This window comes from Piliocolobus tephrosceles, chromosome 4, assembly GCF_002776525.5.
Source record: "Piliocolobus tephrosceles isolate RC106 chromosome 4, ASM277652v3, whole genome shotgun sequence".
In the NCBI taxonomy this organism is placed as follows: domain Eukaryota; kingdom Metazoa; phylum Chordata; class Mammalia; order Primates; family Cercopithecidae; genus Piliocolobus; species Piliocolobus tephrosceles.
Window position 1 is genome coordinate 53,762,707 of NC_045437.1, and position 17,125 is coordinate 53,779,831.

Sequence of the window (17,125 nt, forward strand, 5' to 3'; positions counted from 1 at the left end):
CTTTCTTTCTTTCTTTCCTAATGGCTCTGCCTAGGACTTCCAGTACTATGTTGACTAGAAGTGGTAAGAGTGGGCATCATTGTCTTGTTCTAATCTTAGAGACAAAAACTTTCACCTTTTTTGTATTCAGTATGTTGTTAGCTGTGGGTTTGTCATATAGGATCTTTACTATGTTGAGATACATTTTTTCTATACCTAATTTATTGAGAATTTTTACATGAAAGATTATTAAATTTTGTCAAATGCTTTTTCTTTACCCATTGAGATGATCACAGGGTTTTTGTCCTTCATTTTGTTAATGTGATGTCTCACATTTATTGATATATATGTTGAACCATCCTGCATCTCCAGAATGAATCCCATTTGATCATGAAGAATGCTTCTTTTAATGTGCTGTTGAATTTGGTTTTCTGTTGAGGAATTTTGCATCTATAGCAATGAGTGTTATTTGCCTGCAATTTTCTTTCCTTGTAATGTTCTTGTCTGGCTGTGTTACCATGATAATGCTAGCTTCATAAAAAGAATTTGGAAGTAGTCCCTCTTCTTCAGTCTTTTGGAAAACTTTGAGAAGGATTGGTATAAATTCTTTTTTAGATAAGTCAAAATTGCATGCAGCAGAAGATATGTTTAGGGAGAAATAAAAGACAATTTTGTAAAGGTAAATTTAAGCTAGATTATTAGGGGTTTTGAACTTCAGGCTAACGTGTTTAGATTTTGGGGACAATTGAGTTTTTGAGTGCCAGAATGGCATGAGCACAACTGTGCTTTCTTTAGGAATAATAAGCTATGTACTGTATAAGATAGATTTTAATAAAAGATGTTTGCATTAATCGTAACACAATTAAAGGTATAAATTAGGGATTTTTAAATAGGATCAGCTACATTGAGGCAAGATTTTTCATTCGTGTGAAAGAAGAAAGGAAAGGGAAGACTAAAAAGCGACTTCAAAGTGACCAAAGTTCAGGCTAATAAATTGTACTCCAGTGGTGTAAAAAAAAATGAAAACACTTTCTTTTTCTGGTAATGTATAATCAAACCTTTTCTGATTATAGAAAAGTTTCTAAATTTTCTAAGTTGAGAGATTATGTCAGTCTTGTGTGTTTTTTCCTTTCCCTGATACGTGGTAAGCTCTAGTATTTATTGAAAAAGTGGTTCATTTTTTTTTGATTCACTAATACGAAAGAATGTCTTATTAGGTGAATTTTTATGTGAATCAAATGTATTTCATTATCTATTTACCAAGGCAATACTATATTAAATATACCTTTTAAAATTGTTTTGATTCCCTTACAAACGTACAACAACTTCATGATCTGTATTTTGATACTTCAAAAATAATTTTTTTCTTATGAATTGGGAAATAGAAATACAGAGTGGAAATTGGAAGATTATTAAATTACAGGAAATTAAGGATATCGAGAATGGATTTGTGGAATCATAAGCTGATGTAACCTTTGTAGAGGGCTTTAACTCTATAAACATTATAGACACTTACTATGCTCCAGGAATTTTTTTTAGATGCTGGGATACATTAGACAGCAACAGAGACCATTCCCTAATCTCAGAGAATGTGAGTCTAGTGTGAAAGACGCATACATAAAAATTACCAGTTTGATGAGAGATATGTAAGAAAAATTTAAGGAGCTAAATTTTATTAGGAGTATCTCAATTAGTTAGAAAACACTTCCTTCAGGAAATCCATTGAAAAGAATCTGAAGGATTAGTAGGAATAAACTAGCAGAAGAAAGTGTAGTCAGTAGAAAAATGAGCCAGATAGCATGAATAGCATAGTCAGAGGATATAAAATAGAAGAAAACATTTTTGTTTAGGAAATGAAAATACGACAAATATGTCTTGAGACTGAAAAGAGAGGACAGAGTGGACATAAGACAACAGAATTGGATAGGAGCCAGATCATGACAACATAAATGATAATCCTTAAATATGTTTCACTCCTTGGAATTTATCATGGAAGAATCAGACAAATATATAAAAATATAGTGATGTTCATTGTGATTAATTTTGTATCAGTGAAAACTTGGAAAAAAAAATTCAACAATAGGGAATTCTTCAATTATACTTTCCTACATCCATAGGGTAAAATATGATAAAGTCATTAAAATGATATCCGTATGTCTTTCCTGACATAGAAAGATTTTCAAAATATGTTGGTAACTAAAAATCAGGATGCAAATGATGTAATATCCCATTTTTGTGGCTGTATAGAAGTATAGTAATAATTTACTATATTAATATTTATTGCAAATAAATATATAACATAATTTAGTAACAAAACAATCAAAGAGAAAGTTATTTTGTTATCCAGGAGAAGGAAAAGGGTTGGAATAGTAGTGAAGAAAGGCCCAGAGGACGGATGTTATAATCTGTTGAATTGTCATTATTGATGATGGCAAAGAAGTGAAAGCCCTCTATTCATAGGCTTTTGTAACTGAGCTCTTGTTAAATAAATCAGTATTTTAAAACACTGTGGGGACAGTCTTCCCAGGGAAAAAGACATTTCTGGCTATCTCTATGCTTTCCAGTAAAAAATACCCTGCATTAGAATGAATGTAAAACTCAAATTATGATGTGACTAGCCAGGGAAATATTTTACAAATAGCAAATCTATTTTACAAATAGCAAATCTATTTAATTCAGGCTATCAGCAAAAGCATAATGATTAGTGATGTTGAGCATTTTAAAAATGTAAGTGTTGGTCATTCGAATGTCTTTTTTTGAGAAATGTCTGTTCAGATTATTTGCCCATTCCTTAATTGGATTGTTTGTACTTTGCTGTTGAGATGTTTGAATTCCTTATATATTGTAGATATGGTATTAATCTCCTGTCAGATGAGTAGTCTCCAGATATTTTCTCCCATTGTGTAGGTGGGCGCTTTATTCTATTGATTACTTCTTTTGCTCTGCAGAAGCTTTTTAGTTTGATATAATTTCATTTGTTTATTTTTGCTTTTGTGGCCTGTGCTTTTCAGGTTTTATTTATAAAAATTCTTTTCTCAGACCAGTGTCCTGAAGCATTTCCCTTATGTTTTCTTCTGGAACTTTTAATGTTTCAGATATTACATTTAGGTCTTTGATCAATTTTGAGTTGATTTTTATGTAGAGTGAAATCAACTCTATATAAAAGGAGGGTCTGGTTTCATTCTTTTGCATATGGTTATCTGGTTTTCCCAGCACCATTTATTTATTTATTTATTTTATTATTATTTTTTTTTATTATACTTTAAGTTCTAGGGTACATGTGCACAACGTGCAGGTTTGTTACATATGTATACATGTGCCATGTTGGTGTGTTACACCTGTTAACTTGTCATTTACATTAGGTATATCTCCTAATGCTATCCCCCCCCCTCCCCACAATAGGACCCAGTGTGTGATGTTCCCCTTCCTGTGTCCAAGTGATCTCATTGTTCAATTCCCACCTATGAGTGAGAACATGCGGTATTTGGTTTTCTGTTCTTGCGATAGTTTGGTGAGAATGATGGTTTCCAGCTGCATCCATGTCCCTACAAAGGACACGAACTCATCCTTTTTTATGGCTGCATAGTATTCCATGGTGTATATGTGCCACATTTTCTTAATCCAGTCTGTCACTGATGGACATGTGGATTGATTCCAAGTCTTTGCTATTGTGAGTAGTGCCGCAATAAACATACTCCCAGCACCATTTATTGAAGATACTGCCCTTTGCCCAATGAATGTTCTTGGCACCTTTGTCAAAAATCAATTGGCTGTATACATGTGGATTAAGTTTTGTGTTCTCTGTTCTGTTCCATTGGTCTATACGTCTGTTTTTAATGTCAGTACCATGTTGTTTTGGTTACTGCAACTTTGTAATGTATTTTGAGGTCTGGTAGTATGATGCCTCCATCTTTGTTCTTTTTGCTTATGATTGTCATGTCTATTCAGGGTCTTTTGTGGTTTCTTACACATTTTAGGGTTTTTGTTTTCTGTGAAGAATGTTGGTGTTTTTAAAGGAATTACATTGAATCTGTAGATTGATTTGGGTAGTATGGTCATTTTAACAGTATTAATTCTTCTGATTCATGACCACGGGATATCTTTCCATTGGTTTGTATCCTCTTCAGTTTCTTTCATCAGTGTTTCGTAGTTGTCCTTGTAAAGGTTTTTTGCCTCCTTGGTTAAATTTGTTCCTAAGTATTTTACTTTATTTGTAGCTATTGTAAATGGGATTGTCTTCTGGATTTTTTTTCAACTAGTTCATTTATGTATAGAAATGCTACTGATTTTTGTGTATTAATTTTGTACTCTGTAACTTTACTGAATTTGCATATCAGATCTAAGAGGTTTTTTTTTGTAGAGTCTTTAAGTTTTCTATATGTAAGATTATGTCGGAGGGTGGCACCAAGATGGCCAAATAGGAACAGCTCCAGTCTGCAGCTCCCAGCATGAATGATGCAGAAGAAGGGTGATTTCTGCATTTCCACCTGAGGTACTGGGTTCATCTCACTGGGGCTTGCCGAACAAGTGGGTGCAGCCCAGGGAGCAGGGCGGGGCATTGCCTCACCAGTGAAGTGCAAGGGATCCGGGAATTCCCTTTCCTAGCAAAGGGAAGTCATGACAGACTGCACCTGGAAAATCGGGACACTCCCACCCTAATACTGCACTTTTCCAACAGCCTTAGCAAATGGCACACCAGGAGATTATCTCCCGCGCCTGGCTTGGAGGGTCCCAAGTCCACGGAGCCTTATACACTGCTAGCACAGCAGTCTGAGATCCAACTGCAACGCAGCAGCCAGGCTGGGGGAGGGGCGTCCGCCATTGCTGAGGCTCCAGTAGGTAAACAAAACAGCCCAGAAGCTCAAACTGGGTGGAGTCCACCGCAGCTCAAGGAGCCCTGCCTGCCTCAGTAGACTCCACCTTTAGGGGGGGCGGGCATAGCTGAAAAAAGGCAGCAAAAACTTCTGCAGACTTAAATATCACTGTCTGACAGCTTTGAAGAGAGTAGTGGTTCTCCCAGCATGGAGTTTGAGATCTGAGAACGGACAAACTGCCTCCTCAAGTGGGTCTCTGACCCCCGATTAGCCTAAATGGGAGGCACCCCCCAGTAGGGGGCAAATGACACCTCATAAGGCCAGGTGCCCCTCTGAGATGAAGCTTCCAGAGTAAGGATTAGACAGCAACATTTGCTGTTCTGCAGCCTCCGCTGGGGGTACCCAGGCAAACAGGGTCTGGAGTGGACCTTCAGCAAACTCCAACAGACCTGCAGCTGAAAGTCCTGACTGTTAGAAGGAAAACTAACAAACAGAAAGGACATCCACACCAAAACCCTATCTGTACCTCACCGTCATCAAAGACCAAAGGTAGATAAAACCACAAAGATGGGGAGAAAACAGAGCACAAAAGGTGAAAATTCTAAAAATCCCAGTCCCTCTTCTCCTCCAAAGGAATGCAGCTCCTCGCCAGCAATGGAACAAAGCTCGACAGAGAATGACTTTGACAAGTCGAGAGAAGAAGGCTTTAGACGATCGGTAATAACAAACTTCTTCGAGCTAAAGGAGGATGTTTGAAACCATCGCAAAGAAGCTAAAAACCTTGAAAAAAGATTAGACGAATGGCTAACTAGAATAAACAGTGTAGAGAAGTCCTTAAATAACCTGATGAAGCTGAAAACCAATGCACAGGAACTACATGATGCATGCACAAGCTTCAGTAGCCGCTTTGATCAAATGGAAGAAAGGGTATCAGTGATTGAAGATCAAATGAATGAAATGAAACAAGAAGAGAAGTTTAGAGAAAAAAGAGTAAAAAGACGTGAACAAAGCCTCCAAGAAATATGGGACTATGTGAAAAGACCAAATCTACATCTGATTGGTGTACCTGAAAGTGACGGGGAGAATGGAACCAAGTTGGAAAACACTCTTCAGGATATCATGCAGGAGAACTTCCCCAACCTAGTGAGGCAGGCCAACATTCAAATTCAAGAAATACAGAGAACGCCACAAAGATACTCCTTGAGAAGAGCAACTCCAAGACACATAATTGTCAGATTCATCAAAGTTGAAGTGAAGGAAAAAATGTTAAGGGCAGCCAGAGAGAAAGGTCAGGTTACCCACAAAGGGAAACCCATCAGACTAATAGTAGATCTCTTGGTAGAAACTCTACAAGCCAGAAGAGAGGGAGGGCCAATATTCAACATTCTTAAAGAAAAAAATTTTAAACCCAGAATTTCATATCCAGCAAAACTAAGCTTCATAAATGATGGAGAAATAAAATCCTTTACAGACAGGTAAATGCTGATAGATATTGTCACCACCAGGCCTGTCTTACAAGAGCTCCTGAAGGAAGCACTAACATGGAAAGAAACAACCAGTACCAGCCACTGCAAAAACATGCGAACTTGTAAAGACCATCGATGCTAGGAAGAAACTGCATCAAATAATGAGCAAAATAAGCAGCTAACATCCTAATGACAGGATAAAATTCACACATAACAATATTAACCTTAAATGTAAATGGGCTAAATGCTCCAATTAAAAGACACAGACTGCCAAATTGGATAAAGAGTCAAGACCCATCAGTGTGCTGTATTCAGGAGACCCATCTCACATGCAGAGATACACATAGGCTCAAAATGAAGGGATGGAGGAAGATCTACCAAGCAAATGGAAAACAAAAAAAGGCATGGGTTGCAATCCTAGTCTCTGATAAAACAGACTTTAAACCAGCAAAGATCAAAAGAGACAAAGAAGGCCATTACATAATCATAAAGGAATCAATTCAACAAGAAGAGCTAACTATCCTAAATGTATATGCACCCAATACAGGAGCACCCAGATTGATAGAACAAGTCCTTAGAGACCTAAAAAGAGAAATACTCCCACACAGTGATAACGGGAACCCCACTATCAATATTAGACAGATCAATGAGATAGAAAATTAACAAGGTTATCTGGGAATTGAACTCAGCTCTGCACCAAGTGGACCTAATAGACATCTACAGAACTCTCCAACCCAAATCAACAGAACATACATTCTTCTCAGCACCACACTGCACTTATTCCAAAATTGACCACATAGTTGGAAGTAAGCACTCCTCAGCAAATGTAAAAGAAGAGAAGGATTTAAGAAACTCAGTCAAACCACTGAACTACACGGAAATTGAACAACCTGCAAAAGAAACTACCATCAGAGTGAACAGGCAACCTACAAAATGGGAGAAAGTTTTTACAATCTACCAATCTGACAAAGGGCTAATATCCAGAATCAAAAAGAACTTAAACAAATTTACAAGAAAAAATCAAACAACCCCATCAAAAAGTGAGTGAAGGATATGAACAGACACTTCTCAAAAGAAGACATTTATGCAGCCAACAGACACATGACAAAATGCTCATCATCACTGGCCATCAGATTACTGCAAATCAAAACCACAAGGAGATACCCTCTCACACCAGTTAGAATGGCAATCATTGAAAAGTCAGGAAACAACAGGTGCTGGAGAGGATGTGGAGAAATAGGAATGGTTTTACACTGTTGGTAGGACCGTAAACTAGTTCAACCATTGTGGAAGACAGTGTAGGGATTCCTCCAGGATGTTTAACTAGAAATTCCATTTGACCCAGCCATCCCATTACTGGGCATATACCCAAAGGATTATAAATCATGCTGCTATAAAGACACATGCACACGTATGTTTAGTGCAGCACTATTCACAATAGCAAAGACTTGGAACCAACTCAAATATCCATCAATGATAAACTGGATTAAGAAAATGTGACACATATCCACCATGGAATACTATACAGCCGTAAAAAAGGATGAGTTCATGTCCTTTGTAGGGACATGGATGCAGCTGGAAACCATCATTCTGAGCAAACTATCGCAAGCAAAGAAAACCAAACACTGCATGATCTCACTCATAGGTGGGAATTTAACAGTGAGGACACATGGACACAGAGTGGGGAACATCACACACCGGGGCCTGCTGGGGCGTCAGGGGCAGGGGGACGGATAGTATTAGGAGATATACCTAATGTAAATGACAAGTTAACAGGTGTAACACACCAACATGGCACATGTATACATATGTAACAAACCTGCACGTTGTGCACATGTACCCTAGAACTTAAAGTAAAATAATTTAAAGGGGAAAAAAGATTATGTCATCCACAAACAGGGACAATTTGACATCCTCTTTCCAATTTGGATGCTCTTCATTTCCCTTTCTTGCTTTATTGTTCTGGCTAGGACTTCTAGTACTATGTTGAGCAAGAGTAGTGAGAATAGGCATGCTTGTCTTGTTTCAGATTTTAGAGGAAAAGCCTTCTTCTTTTCTCTGTTAAATATGATTTTGCTGTGGGTTTGTCACATATGGCCTTTATTATGTTGAGGTACTTTACTTCTCATATGGTTTAGCTGTGTCCCCACCCAAATCTCATCTTGAATTTTAGCCCCCACAATTCCCACATGTTATGGGAGGGACCCAGTGGGAGGTAAGTGAATCATGGGGGCGGGTCTTTCCCTTGCTATTCTTGTGATAGTGAGTAAGTCTCATGAAATCTAATGGTTTCATAAAGGGGAATTTCTGTACACAAGCCCTCTTCTCTTGTCTGCCACCATGTGAGACATTCCACCATGATTGTGAGGCCTCCCCAGCCATATGGAACTATGAATCCATTGTACCTCTTTCTTTGGTAAATTGCCCAGTCTTGGGTATGTCTGTGTTAGTAGTGTGAAAATGAACTAATACACCTTCTATATCTAATTTATTATGAGGTTTTATCATTAAGCAATGTTGAATTTTATCAAATGCTTTTTCTGCATCTATTGAGATGATGATATGGGTTTTTTCCTTCATTCTATTCATGTTATATATGACATTTATTGATTTGCATATGTTGAACCATCCTTGCATTCCTGTGATATTTCTCACTTGATCATGATGTGCTGTTGTATTTGGTTTGCCAGTATTTTATTGAGGATTTTTGTGTCTATATTTATCAGGGATATTGGCCTGGAGTTTCCTTTTCTTGTTGTCTCCTTGTCTGGTAGTATCAGAGTTATGGTGGCCTCTTAGAATGAGTTAGAAAAGATTTCCCTCTTCTTCACTTTTTTGGAGTAGTTTGAGAAGAATTGGTACTTATCCGTCTTAGAAGATTTGTTAGAAATCAGTGGTGAAGTCATCTGGTCTTGGACTTTTCTTTCTTGGAAGACTTTTTATTATTGATTCAATTTCTTTGCTTATAATTGGTCTGTTCAGGTTTTCTATTTCTTTTTGGTCAACCTTGGAAAGTTGCATGTGTCCAGGAGTTTATCCATTTCTTCTAGGTTTTCACATTTATTGGAATATAGTTGTTCACAGTAGTCTCTAATGACTCTTTATTTTTCTGTGATATCTGCTGTGACATCACTTTTTTAAATTTCTGAGATATTATTTATTTGGGTCTTCTCTCTTTTCTTCTTAGTCTAGCAAATGGTTTGTCAGTTTTCGTTATATTTTCAAAAAACCACTTTTTTGTTTTATCGATCTCATATTTTTTAGTTTCATTTTCATTTATTGTTGCTCTGATTACATTATTTCTTCTACTAATTTGGGGTTTGGGTTTTTCTTATTTTTCTAATTTCTTGAGATTAATTGTTAAGTTGTTTATTTGAAATCATTCTATTTTTTGATTTATGCATTTCTTGCTATAAGCTTTCCTCTTATATTGCTTTTGCTATGTCCTATAGGTTTTGGTATGTTGTGTTTCTATTTTTATTTGTTTCAAGGAATTTTTAAATTTTATTCTTAATTTCTTCCTTCACCCATTCAGGAGCATGTTGTTGAATTTCATACATTTGTATAGTTTTGGATGTTCTTCTTGAACATCTGATGTTTCCTTGTTGATTTTCTGTCTAGATGATCTGTCCAATGCTGAGAGTGACATATTATTGCAGCCTATCTCTCTCTTTAGATCTGATAATATTTGCTTTATATATCTGGGTGTTCCTGTGTAGGGTGCATATATATTTACGATTGTTATATTCCCTTGCTGAATTGATCCCTTTATTATTTATTAAATATTATATTGTCTATTTTTACAGCTTTTAATTTCAAGTTTGTTTTATCTGATATAAATAAAGGTATACCTGCTCTCTTTTGGTTTCTGTTTGCATGGAATGCCTGTTTTTATCCCTTCACTTTCAGTCTCTATGCATCTTTACAGGTGAGATGTGTTTCTTGCAGACAAATTATATTGGGTCCTTTTTTTAAAAAAAAATCTTATTTAGTCAATTTATATCTTTTAAATGGGGAATTTAATCCATTTACATTCTAGGTTACCATTAAGAGATAAAAATTTATTCCTGTCATTTTATTGATCGTTTTCCAGTTATTTTGTTTATCATTTCCTCCTTCCTTCCTCTCTTATTGTTTACTTTTGCCATTGGGTGGTTTTCTGTAGTACTGACGTTTGATTCCTTTCTCTTTATTCTTTGTGTATTTACTTTACCAGTGAGTTTTATAATTCTACATGTTTTCATGATGGTGGTTATTATTTTCTTATTTCCAGATGTGAGACTTCCCTGAGCATGTCTCGTAGGCCAGGCTAGTGTTACAAAAGTTCCTTAGTTTTTGCTTGTCTGTGAAATAATTTTTTTTTTAATTTCTGAAGAATAGCTTTACTGGGTATAATAATCTTTGGTGGCATAGTTTTTTTCTTTCAGTGCTTTAAATACACCTTCTTATTGTCTCCTGGTCTATAAGGTTTCTGCAGAGAAATTAGCTGTTAGTTTAATGGTGATTTGTTTATATATGACTTGACACTTTTCTTTTGTTGCTTTTAAAATTCTTTGCTTTGACTTTTGACAATTTGACTATATGTGCCTTGGAAAGGACTTGTTTGGAGTAAATCCATTGAGAGTTATTCGAGCTTTCTACACTCTCTCCTAAGACTTTGGAAGTCCATCTCTTTCCCAAGTCTTTGGGAGTTTTCTGTTATTATTTCATAAAATATGGTTTCCTCACTTTTTTCCTTCTTTTCTCCTTCTGAAAGCTCATAATACAAACTTTTGTTAACTTATTGGTGTTTCATAAATCCTATAGGCTTTCTTCATTCTTTTTTATTCTTTTCTCTTTCTTTACTTTTTCTGCCTGTGTTATTTCAAAATACCTGTCTTTTTGTTTGGAAGTTCTTTCTTCTGCTTGATCTAGTCTGTTGCTGAACTCTTGATTGTATTTATTTCCTTCATTTAATTCTTCTGTTCTAGTATTTCTCTTTTCTTCTGTTTTTTATTTGATATTTATCTCTATTGAACTTCTCATTCAAATCATTAATTGTTCTGATTTCATTAAATTGTCTATATTATATCTCACTTTCCTTAAGATTTTTTTTTTGAATTCTTTTTCTGGCATGTCATATATTTCCTTATGATTTGGTTTCTGTTACTGAAGAATTATTGTTTTTCTTTGTGGGTTACATTATTTTTTCCTTTTTTTATGATTGACCTGTTCCCATATTGATTTCTATGCAACTGGTAGAAAAGCTACCTCTTCTAATTTAAGGAGTAGGTTTCATAGGGAAAGATTAATCCATATAAGTAGATCTTGGGGTGTCAGTTTGGTAGAGTCTGTTGGCCTTGGTTCTAGATAGACACAGTAGTATTGTCTGTGTGTAGTTTCTAAAGCTGTAATTCACATTAGTGGTATTTGTGAATTTCTCAGTGACCTAGGCTGAGAGAATTTGCTTTGATGGTGGCATAGCTTTGCCAGGGGTGGGCTTGCTGGGCTATTTCTCAGGTCAGAAATGTGTTCACATGGTGGGTTGGCTAGCTTGCGGTCTGACTCACTAGGTTTAGGGCCATCGTGCTGTTACTCTGATTGGAAACACAGGCATGCAGTTACTTAGACAGCCTGGGGGTGTGCCTGCCAAGAGTGACTTGGAGGGCTATTTCTCAGGTCCAGGACATGAGTGCGCAGCTGCTTGGCTGGCATGGGGATGTGTCTGCCAGGGTTGGCCTACAGGGCTATTTCTCAGGCCTGTGACGCAGGCATAAGGATGTTCAGCTGGCCTGGTGGCATGTCTGCTGGGGGCAGACTACAGGCTGTTTATCTTGCGTAGGACACAGCTGCATAGCTCCTTGGTTAGCTTAGGGGCATGTTTGCCAGGGTTGGCCCACATGGCTGTTTCTTAGGCCTGGGATGTGGTCACATGACTTCTTGGCTGGCCTGGGTGGGTGTCTGCTGCAGGTGGCCCATGGGGCTGTAGTCCTGGCTCTGGGCCCAGGCACACAGCTGCTTGGCTGGCTGGGAGGGCGTGTCTTTCAGGGGCAGTCCATGGGGCTGCTTTTTAGGCTTAGGATTCAGGCAAAGGGCTGCTTGGCTGCCCTGGAAGCATGTCTGCTGGTGGTGGAAGATAATGCTATATTTTGGAGATCTTAAAATGCAACTTAATCATGTGTTTTGGTCTGTTTCTCTGATAGCCATGCCTAGGCAAAAGTGAACAGAAAATTAAAGAGTTGAAAGTATCCATACCCGAAAAGTATACCAATGTTACAGTCTCAGCCAAATTCTCTAGTTTTGATCTTGCTCAATTGTCCAACCTCATTATGAATTTAGGATAAAAGAATGGCAACATATGCGTTCATCTGCTTACTCAAAAGTGGAACCCTAATTTCCCTAAAGCACTGGGCTTTATGTAGATTCCCTATGACTATCTTTCTTAATTCTTTTTCATCTGACCTGAAGCCTTTATTACACTTTCACGAAAAGAAAACCAAAAAAGTACCATAGGGATAAGGTGCTATTTTTCTATCCAAATTCAGAATAATGGACATTTTCCAATTTTATTTCAGCTTTTCTTTTACTTCTTAGCATTCTGGTGTACTTCTTAGCCTAGTCTGAAGATAGGATCACAGGCCCAAGTTTGGGGGCTCCTGCCATCTGTGGATTGGTAAGGATTTAGTAGTGACTGATTTTTGTAAACGGTGTTGAGAGTAAGCAATCAGAATTCCTTTTCCTCAATCTTTCTTCAATTTGTACTGCTGCAATAAAAGTCCTAAAAGTATACCAATTATATATTTGGGATAAAGCCAGACTCCTTGTATTATTTTTCTTTGTAATTTTTCCTGAAGTGGTTCAGATCTGGAGGAAAATAAGGCAAACCTACAGTATGGCAGAGAGTTGATGGGATGTAGAGTGAATGTGATGCAAAGTAAAAATGAGAAAGTTAGGTAAAAGAAAGAGGGTGTGAAGTTAGTGAAGATTATTATTATGGCATAAAATTTAAAAATGCTATTTAAAGATAAGATGGGAGACAACTGAGAGTTATATTGAGGAACTGAAATAAGCTGGTTCATATTTGGCCTACTTTAAGAGACAATGACTTAAGTGTAGTACAGCTTGAATTAAATGATTTCTCAAGATTTTTTACATTTGTAAGCAATATGGAGCTGACAGCACAGAAAATAGTTTGTGGGAAAGGAATCAGGAATTTATACATGAAGAAGAAGGAAAATAGGGATAAGAGAATGAATAGAATAAGAAATATCCCACAAAAAGGAAATTGAAAAAGGTAAAATATGAGATAATAGTAAGTTTATAAAATATGTGAATAATAGACTAAAAGTAATTTTGAGTTTTCAAAAATATTTCAAATGATTACCTTGCACTTCTGCTAAACATTTTGTTACGTGTAGGTAACACAATATTGAGCAAGTATACACAAAGTATGAAAAAATATTTGTATTCATCAATTCTATATTTGAATAGAAATTCAATATAGTTGAATAAGATTACCTTCAATAGAAACTTTAATGTTTCAGATTTATTATTCCCAATTTATAATATAAATACAACTTGATTCTATGTTATATAATTCATGGATAAGATGGTGTAATTTTTAAATCCATGACTGAAGTTTTTCTTCTGCCCACAGTCTGTTTCTACTATTCCATGGTACATATTAAGGAAAGGCAATTATAGGAATGGCCTAAAGAAGATAAATCTGTTAGAAGTAGGTATCATGGTAGATAAAGCCACATATAAATTATTTTTTTATTACCTTGTCATGTCTTCCATTTATCAATCTGGAATTTTTATTGTTGCAAACTGTCCTAAGCTAGTATGTTCAGGCAAAACCTTAGGATTTGGTGGATAAAGGTTATCAGTTATAATGAAGGGAAGTTTTAGATCAAATTCCATTATAAATATAAATATTCGTAAAATAAGCAAGAAGGCACAAATATTTCATATTCCTTATTTTATAAGCTTGACGACATTCCAACTCTGTTATTTAGGTGCTCTGACAATACTTTGCATGAAGAGTGCACTCAGTATGTATATGAAAATATTTGGCGGACAGAATTTATTACCCTTATATTTGTCATCAGGTACCCTAATACTCCAAACCATTGAGTGGACATACAGGACAAATCTCAGATGTGTTACCTAAGTGTACATCCTGCAGTGCTTGCTGGGTTTTTGTATGGGTTCATGCAAAGTGGGGCAATGTTTCTGAAATATTTTGGCCAATCTACAGATCTGGAACACCACTAATTTTTTCCTTCAATGCAATGAAAAACACATTTTTAACATTCATTAGACTTTCATTGGCTAATTATCAAGTTTCTCTTTTGTTTATCATCAGAGACAGGCCTAGCTGAAAGACTTTCTGATTAAAGTTGGTTGTACAGAAATTTATATATGTATGTATATTCTCCCTACTCTCTCACCTCTCCCTTAGATACCCACTGTTATCCTTCCAGATTTATATCTATATATAAGCAATCTGTATATATACTCATACTTTGAAAAAATTCTTTTCTACTATACAAACTATTTTCTAAGTTGCTTTTGTCTATAAGAAAAACAAATCTGGTTTAACATTCAATATTTCGGTCTCTCTGAAATTCTCATAGTTCTTCAGTATGCCATACTCTTTCTAGACTTTGTTCCTTTGAATATTCTCTACTTGGAATGCTTTTACTTTTCTTTGTTTTAATCTGGCTTAAACTTTAAGACCTGTTTCAGATGCATGTCCTGTATGAATCTGTTTCCTAGTTTTCTATGTGTATTCACTGTTTTGTCTGTATTTCTATATTTTGTATTTAAGTAGGTTATGGCAGTAATCATCATCATAGTCGTTAGCAAATACTGGTTGCATAGTGTAAATCTAACTATTTTTACATTTATTTTATTTAATCTTTTTTCCAGATTTCTCTGTAATTTATCACTTGTCTTTTATTTTCCAAAATAGACCAAAAGTAACTTATTTATCTTTCTATTCCCACTATATGGCACTATATCTGGGCATATGATAAGTGTTCAGCAAACTGGTAGACCAGTTTTAGGAAGGGCACTGTGGAACTTGGAGATTTAGAAATAGATTCTATTGAAACATCTGTATCTTCATTACCATGAAAAGTCTTCCTTTACGTTTTCTTGAAGACAGCTAGAAAGGGTTGTGGCTATGTAACAATAGGCATAACACACTATGATCGTAAGATAAATTGACTGTGACACCAAGAATATAGTTTATGGTGCTTTGGTGAGTACACTAGTACCCTCTCTGTATCTTACATTCAAGGGTGTTCCAAGCATTGCAGTCCCATGGCTTACCAATTGCAAAAGAAGAAATAGAGAGGATGAATGTGTGAATGGTCAGAAGAGAAGTTTATGCAAGAGGAAAAGAAAATCCCTTTCCTCAAATGTAAAATGAGCAGGATGAAGAGTTTGAAATTCTAAAGATAGACCCAGGGTATCTCCAGAAATTTTAATGAGTTCAACAACCCAGTGATATGGCTGATTATAATATTTGTTCCATGAAAATACATTTTGGTCTGGTGATTGATAAGTAAGAATGGGATTATTTACTAACCTTCTACCCTACTAATATTGACTAATCTTTATATACAATAAAAGAGAACTTTTACAACTTGAATTTCCCTGTAGTTTGTGAAACTTTACTTTTTAACTGAAAAGCTTTCCGCTTCCAGCATAAAACAGAGGCAAATAAAAATTTTTAGCGTTTTACATTTATTTTTTACTCTCACTTTAGAAACTTTAAATACTTTTGGTTTTAAAAATGTTTACAAGGATATACCAAAAATGCTTAAAATAAATGTTTATATCAATATTGACAGGATTCTAAATGTAATATTTTTAAAATATGCAACATTATGGACTCAATCTTTTGTATTGAGTTATAATGCAGCATGATATAGAATAAATCTGACCGACATTAGGGCAGCTTTCTTTTGAGAGATTCATTTAGCCTTTTGTAAAATCACCTAAAAATATTTGTATTTTAGCCATGCTAATTTGCTGGTATACAATTAGGAGAAATATGTAATATCAATTTTATTCCCACTGCTGTATTACATGATCTTTTTTTCTTTAACAAGAACCTGTGTTAAAGCAACTCCAAATAGTGCCTATAGCTCAGAAGTATAAAATACAGTCTGTGTCTGTAACAAAACCCTATTCCCACAGGTTCAAAAGAGATTGGAAATAAGAAGCCACCTATTTGCATTTTGCAGAAGTAGCAGCAATCTGCAGACAACCCACTCTAGCTTCAAAACAGTATGGTAGATGATTTTATGGAACTTGCAATTACAAAAATCCGCTTTAACCTTTCTTTCTTACTGGCAGGTGTTCTGTTGGCTTACAGCCAGAGGCTATGAGTGTAGTGCTGCCTGTGGTGTTCCTCAGCACTGTAGAGTGCTGAAAATGCCGACATTCCAGTTGATTGCTCATAATTGCATTAATTGTGGTCTGACAACTTCAGGAGAGAAGTATGATGAATATAGAAAACTATTTTACAAATTTGATCAGAGTACAAATTTCATCTCTTTTTTCTCCATAGATATGATATCTGCACTTATAAAAATAAGCCTTGTGGAACACTGGGTAAGTTTTTGTTTTTTTGTTTTTTTTAATAAAGATAGAATGGTTCAGATTGTCTGTCTGGACCAACGGCTTTAATCTTTATTATTAATTTGCTCATTTTCCTTTCTGTACATCTGAAATCCATAAAATCTGTTACATCCAGCCTTTGCAGATATGTCATTTACTAGGAAACAAATATTTATTACTATCATAAATATTACATAAATTTCATTGGCTTTTTTGACAACTGGAATGATTATTAAAATTAACTTAGAATAT

At 35.7% G+C, this 17,125-nt stretch overlaps 1 protein-coding gene across 2 annotated transcripts in view; it reads left to right on the forward strand.

Moving 5' to 3' along the window:
• The window catches only part of ADAMTS6 (ADAM metallopeptidase with thrombospondin type 1 motif 6), a 333,597-nt gene that overhangs the window by 133,474 nt on the left and 182,998 nt on the right, over positions 1 to 17,125 (forward strand). For both annotated transcript variants that reach the window (XM_023210467.1, XM_023210468.2), the window contains exon 8: positions 16,824 to 16,867. In XM_023210467.1, the coding sequence (XP_023066235.1) occupies positions 16,824 to 16,867 (44 nt within the window). The remainder of the gene's footprint in view (positions 1 to 16,823; positions 16,868 to 17,125) is intronic.